Here is a 7,231-nt window from a genome sequence, read left to right on the forward strand (position 1 = left end):
TTTCTAGTTGTCGACTCTTTACTGCTTCTATACCGCTTGGACATTTTTTCACTTTCATTTGCGTTCTTTTCTTTTACATTAAAAATACAAAATATGCATTTGAGTATTGAGTGAGACTGTAAGACTATGAGTGAGTGAGCAATTGAGTGAGTGAGTGATTGAGTATAGTAACTGATTGGGAAATGAGTATTTTTCATTTGAAAAAAGTTTAATATCTGCCGACTGTTTCGTGTATACGAGAGAGAGAGAGAAAGAGAGAGAGTGAGAGCGGTTGTAGATGAGGGGAATGAAGATGGCTTGCCGATTGAGAGTGGGTTGTTAAGTGGGTGAGGGAGGGCGAAGAGATCTAAGTAATATTTACAAAATGAAGAGAGGAGCTTAAAAATGGCAGTGTTTTATCATAATCGTATGCCTTTAAGAGTAGAGCTGTGACTCAAGGTGTGAGAGAATTAATTGAAATGTGTTTGAGATGAAAGTGATCGTTGGAGTGAACTACTGTACAAACACTCTGTAAGACACTGCACTTCTAAATACATTCTGTCTCCTTGCGCTCCCGTTCCGCCTCTGCTTCTCTTTCAATGTCTATTCTCCTCAGCAACACACACATGCGCAAATCATTCTCCCACGCTCTCCAGCGCTCTTTCACTCCAACTCATTTCAATTATTCATGTTTAGGTCGTCATCGTAGCATGGGATTCGCATTTTACATATGTATATGTGTATATATATAGATTAGTTAATCGTTAATAAATAAATTCTAACGCTTCGCTGATTTTTTGTTGGTTTTATAGTGGGATCAGGTCCATTTGTTATTAGCATAGAGACAGATGTGTTTTAAGCATTATTTAGCTTAGTAATGAGAGACATGAGCGTGCGCATCGTGTGTGGCATAACCGTAAGCGGAGGGAGCAGCGTGATGCGCTACCGAAGCCAATGGCAGGGCGGGAGCGGCGGCAACATGGTGCGTAACGGCAATTGGTGCGGGAGCGTGTGCGAGTACGGGAGCGGCATGCGCAACGGCAACTGGAGCGGCATGATGGATGGTTGGGGCACTCTTCGAGACGACTGCGTTGAAACCGTTATGGTCATCGGCGGTGTATTCGACAGTGCGCACCGAACCGTCGGGTTCGACGAGCGAGTATGAGCCCTTCACGACATCGCCATCACGTACTTCGTGCTGTGACTTAACATCACCGGTGTGAGAGTCGGCAACACCGTAGTTGTAGTGGTATTTGGGGTAGGCCTGCGGAAGAGAGAGAGAAGAGATAAATGTGATAAATTATTTGTAATTATAATTTAGAGTACAAATTTATGTTTATGTATAAAAAAATAAAAAAATATTAAAAAAAATTTAAAAAAATTGTTTAATCTCGCTCTCAACTAATTGCGCCGTACTAGCGTAGTTCAACGTGAGAAAAATTGCTTATCGCTGGTTATGACTCAACACCGCTGACACCTTTAACCACAGCACAACAATGAGTTGCCACTTGTGCGTTAGCGCCAACACCCGCGTAACCATTTCGTACTTGCGAAGGTCAGCGGCAGCGTGTGAATGCAGCGTTCGTGTTCTCAGCGCTCAAATGCTAATTTTATTGGTGTGAGTGTGTAATAGCACCTTTGCCTGGGAAATTCACTGCTGCGGGGCGTATACGTAATTTAATGCAGTCAAATCGGGGTGTTGCTGAGAACAATTTGCATTGCAACACTGGCAACAATAAGTTGCGCTACATAGATAAAATGTTGCAATGACCAATTTGTGTGTGAGTTTGATAATTTTTTGTTTGATTTTGAGTGTGAGAAGTGAAGTGGAGTGAGTGAAAAAAATGTAAAAAAAAATTAAAAAAAAATATAAAATAAAAATAAAAATAAAAATAAAAAAAATTTAAGGAACAAATTTGTATGTTTCAAAAATTGTAGAATTAAAAAAAATATGTTTTAAAATTAACATTTTTTTAATTAATTTTTTTTTAACTGAGAAAAATGATTTTTTATTTTATAAGAAAAAAATGTGTATGTTTCAAAAACTTTGAAATTAATAAAAAATAATAATTTTTTTATTAAAAAAATTATGTGATTTTTTTTAATTTTTGAGGAAATGAGTATGTTTATAAGCTTTAGAATTAATAATAGTAAAATTTTTTATTATTAAAAAAATCATATGATTTTTAATTTTAAGTAAAAAATTTGATTATTTGAAAAAATTTCAAATATAAAAAGAAATATTTTTTATAATTTTCTACTTTTTTTAAATTTTTTTAATTGATAAAATCTTATGATTTTTTATTATTTTATTTTATAAAGCTTTAAAATTAATAAAAATAATATTTTTTTTTTTAATTCAGTAAATATTGTTTCTTTTGATTTAATTGAGACAATTATAAGAGTTTTAACTTTTAAGAATTATATTGTGTATTTGAAAAATTTCAAATTAAAAAAAAAAAATATTTTTTAAAATATATACAAATTTTGTTTTATTAAAAAAATCATATGATTTTTAATTTATTTTAAGGAAATTTTTTTTAAGGAAGGATTTTAAGGAAAAAGTTGGTATGTTTCAAAAATTTTAAAATAAAATAAAAATATTTTTAAAAATTATAATTTTATTTTTAATATTTTTATTGAGAAAATCATATGATTTTTAAATTTTAAGGAAAAAATTGGTATGTTTCAAAAAAAAAGTTTTATTTATTTTTATTTGAATTTTTATATATATTTTTTTTTATTTATTTTCATTTTAGTTTTTATTTATTTTTTTTTTTAATTAGAAAATAAAAATAAATAAAATTTTTTTTAATTAGAATATAAGAAAATCGTATAATTTTTAAATTTTAAGAAAAAAGTCTGTAGTTTACAAAAATTAAATTTTTTTTAAATTATTTTATTTTTTAATTTTTTTTAACTAAGATTAAGATTTGTAAATATTTTTGAAAAAAATCGTATGTTTTTTAAATTTTAAGGAAAAAATGTATATTTTACAAAAATTTACAATTTTTTTTTTAAATTATTTTATTTTATTAATTTTTTTTAACTAAGGGAAGCATATTTAATTTAATTTTTTAATTATAAATTGTAACAAAAAATTAAAGAATTAAAAAAAATGAAATTATTTTTTTGTGTTAAAAAAATTTTAAAATGTCAAAAACCGAAACTTTTAATATCATTTGATTTTTTTCTCATATTTTCACACTCACACAGCTCCTTATATATAATATTTATTAAAACAACAAATTAAATGTACCGCAAAACTATCACAGCTCAACTATCATATTTAAACACTCACCAGAAGAGCTGTCACAACACAATCACTTGTTGTTGTTAAGACTTAAAAGCGCACCACTTTACACACCGGCTCAAGCAGATGCAAATAAGAGGTGAAGTGCGAAAATTATATTCACCAAAATTTCAATTTGCACAACTCAAATTAAAATGAGTCACATTACATACATACATATATACATAAGCATATGTGTGTGTGTGTTAGTAATTGGAGTAGTCATAAGCGCCACTCTTACTCAACGAATCAAGACAGTGCAATAACAATAAACACAAATAGCGTGCCACTGTCAAAGCTACCGATTGGTTTTGTTGTTATTGTTAGTGTTGTTTGTGCAATACCAGGCCACCGACAAAGCATTGCCAAACGCCAGTGTGTGCGAGTGTGTGTGTGCAACACTTTTTCGCCCGCTCCAACTCAACTCGTACACATTTTGATTGTCATTTTACTGTTCGAGCTGATGCTGTAGTTGTTGTGATTGTTGTTTTTATTGCTGTAGTGCCTGTTGTGCTACCGTAATTTGCGTGTCAGCGTGTCAGCGCATTGCCGGCGCCGGTGCGCATATCTGCAACATATAATCTAGAGCAGTGAGCGAAGTGCCTAGTCGAAATGGCACATCGCACAATAGCAACAACAACAACAATAAAACTGAAAATCTGAAAATAATGTTTTTTCGCTTTGATTTGCAAGCGGTTACGTGCATGCAGTGTTTGCTCTAATTTGTTGTAATTGTTGTTGTTGTGCTGCTCTTTTATTGCCGTTTGTTTGTTGGGTTTGCTGCAACTGCGTTTTTATGTGATCCGATTTAATCAGCGAATTGAAGGCGAAATTATGAAAATGCAAATCGGTGTGGCAGTGTTGCCAACAACAACAACGTCAAATAATTATTGGGCAATTTGCGTCGGGAGCAAGCGACGGAAATGCAGATATGCCGTTAAGTTCGTAAGACTTGTAATTATTTTTTTGTTAATTGTTTGTGTGTATTCTTGATTTCTTGTATTTTGAGTGTGCTTGCAAAGCACAGTTATAAAATTTTGGTTTTTAGCGTTAGAGTGACATAAACATATGTATGTTTGTATGTATTTGTATTTTTAAATGTGTCGCAACGAAAATTTGGCGACATTATGCCAGCTCGCTCATTAATTTTCACGCTACAAGCTTTGTTGACCCGATTTTGTCTTGCTTTAAAATGAAAAAAAAAAAAAAAATAATTTCGTACTAATTTTTATTACTCCGAGGTGGCAAGTTCGTTGCTTAGGTCTTTTGTAGTGTTTGTAACTTTTGCGTATTACTTGGCTTGGATTTACGAAATATTTATTTTAATGAGTAGGAAATATAGTAAAAAATTATTAAAAAAAAATTTTAATATTTAAAAGAATTTTTTTAAAAATATTATTAAAATTTTTTTAAATATTTAAAAATAAAAAAATTTTAAATTTTTAAAAATATTTTAAATACTTTAAAAAAAATTTAAAAATATTTTAAATATTTTAAATAATTTTAAATATATTTTAAATATTTATATAGAAAATTCAATCAAATAAATAAAAAAGCATCGGAAAAATTGTTTTTGACAAGCATTTGAATCATGAGTTGAAAAATTTTTGAAAAAATGAGTTTTGAAAACCAAAAATTATTTTTTTTTAACAAAAAATAGCTGAATGAAATGAAAATGAAAAATTGAGAAAGACTAGCGATGCTTGTTACTCAAATAATTGTACTAAAACCATTTTTAGCGTTTTTTACACTCAAGATTCTAATTGTAGAATTCAAAAAAAAAATACAAAAAAAATTGTAAATTAAATCTTTATATTTCAAACTTACGTAGTAGTCAAGTCCTTCATCATGCGCTGGGCCATGCGCAGCCAAAAGTGGGCCAGCGGCATAAAGACCGGCACCGTGTCCACCATGATGCAAAATGCCAGCAGAGGCGACGCTCAATACAGCCAAGCATACCAAAGACTGTAGAGAAAAAAAACGAAAAATATAATTAATTAAAAGAAAAAATATAAAAAAATACAAAAGTGTGAAAGAAGTCTTAAATAAAAAAGCAACAAATGTTTAAAATATATAAGATTTAAAAAAATTATTATTTCTTTTTTATAATTTTTTTTTAAATTTAAATTGGAAAATATTTTTTTTTCAGTTTCTTCAAAATATTTTTTTCTTTTAGTTTTTTAAAAAATATAGTATTAAAAAATATGTTTTTTATAATATTTTTTTATTTAAATTTAAAAATATTGTTTTTCCAGCTTTTTTAAAAAATATTTTTTTTTAATAAAAAAAAAAATTTATTTATATATTTTTAAAACTTTTTTTTAAACATTTAATATTTTTTGTTTTTTTTTTTTTTAAAGAATATGTTTTTAATCTTTAAATATTTTTCGTTAATTATTAAGTTTCAAAAAATAATTTCTTCAAATATTTTTTTTTATTAAAACATAAAAATATTTTTTTTTTCAATTTTTTAAAAAATGTTTTAATTTTAAAAAGTATTTTATTTTTTTTCCAATTTAAAAAAAATATTTTTTCATTAATGAATTAATAAATATTTTTTTAAAGAAAATATTTTTATTTTCTTTATTTTATTTTTTATTTAAAAAAAATATTTTTTTTATTTAAAATTTTTGAATTCAGTAACCAGGATATTTCTTTTCAATATTAACTTTTTTTAAATCCTTATTTTAATCTAGACATCCTGCTGCATTTATTTTGCACATTTTTAAACACTTGAAAAAAGATTTTTTATTTTTTAATAATTTTTTTAGCGGCACTCACTTTGAAAAAGGCCATTTTTATTTGTTTAAGTTTTTAGTTTGTTTTCGTTGAATTTGAAAAAATTTGTTTTGTAGCTCTTGACTTCCCACTTTGCTGCGGTCTATGCGACTTGAAATGCTGTAGTCAACTGATAACTAGAACCAAGAAGGAAGCTGCTTTTATATATTTGACTCCACCCGTTTGCTAGCGAATGGCGAATTAGCTGAATGAGCGAACTGTATTGCTTTTTGAACTTCGCTTAGCGCTTGACGTTGGTAAAGCGTTAGCGTCAACGTAGACGTCGCCGTCAGCCACAACTTCAATGCGCCAACGTGTATTCGTGTATGAAACCGAAACGTTGTTGTAACAGTGCAACAATTGCGGATTGTTTATGTTTGATGTGGTTGTTATTATTTGTTGTTGTTGTTGGTACTTTTCTGTTATTAGTACCGTCATTGTTTTTGTTGTTATTACCGCTTTATTTTACTATTTCACTATTGTTGTTGTATTTATTATTAGTATTGCTTGATTAGTCGGCTCGCTAGTTAGTTGGCTAGTTGGTTGTTGGTGCTGCACGCTCGTCGTCGCCGGGCGACTGTCTGCTTGTTGTTGGGCGACGCGGGACGCCTGCGCGTTGTTGAATTTGCTACGTTTGCTCAGATTGCGCTGGGCGATTTATTGTTGAAGGCGTTTGACGCTAACGAAATTAAGAGTAAACCTCAATGCTTAGTGGCTGGTGTTTGTTGTTTGCTTGTGTGGTGTTGTTGTTGTTGTTGCTATGGTTTGTTTGTGGTTTTAACGTAACAATCGGCATTAAAACGGTGGTAAGGCACCGGAGCGCATATGCATAGTTACTACATACATACATACCCACACTAATTTATATATACATACATACATATACATATATAGACATCTGCTAATATACAGTTAAAAGCCTGTATTGTTGTTATTGTATTGGTGTCTGTTGCCTATTCTGCGTGTAAGAGACTTCTTGCATATTCAAATGTATTTGACTTGTTGTTGTTGTTGCTTAAACTGATTTTGAAAAGCATAATTCCTCTCTTACTTTGTGCGGTTGAAGCTGGCGCTGCTTTCTGCAAGTAATAAATGAATTAAAATATTTTTTTTGCATTTTTTGCTTTTATAGTAGTGTTGTTGTTGTTGTTCTAATTTTTTTTAAGTTTGCTGTCCATTTTT

At 29.4% G+C, this 7,231-nt stretch overlaps 1 protein-coding gene across 1 annotated transcript; it reads right to left on the reverse strand.

The window, feature by feature from the left end:
* Positions 1–310: 310 nt before the first annotated feature.
* Positions 311–6,212, reverse strand: LOC105220832 (cuticle protein 7). Its single transcript, XM_011197359.3, has 3 exons — positions 6,053–6,212; positions 5,099–5,236; positions 311–1,243 (listed from the first exon to the last, which is right to left on the reverse strand). The coding sequence occupies exons 1-3, from the start codon at positions 6,065–6,067 to the stop codon at positions 851–853; spliced, it is 546 nt and encodes a 181-aa protein (XP_011195661.1). The 5' UTR covers positions 6,068–6,212; the 3' UTR covers positions 311–850.
* Positions 6,213–7,231: the final 1,019 nt, after the last annotated feature.

The sequence above is a fragment of the Zeugodacus cucurbitae genome, chromosome 4 (assembly GCF_028554725.1).
Source record: "Zeugodacus cucurbitae isolate PBARC_wt_2022May chromosome 4, idZeuCucr1.2, whole genome shotgun sequence".
NCBI classification, from domain to species: Eukaryota; Metazoa; Arthropoda; class Insecta; order Diptera; family Tephritidae; genus Zeugodacus; species Zeugodacus cucurbitae.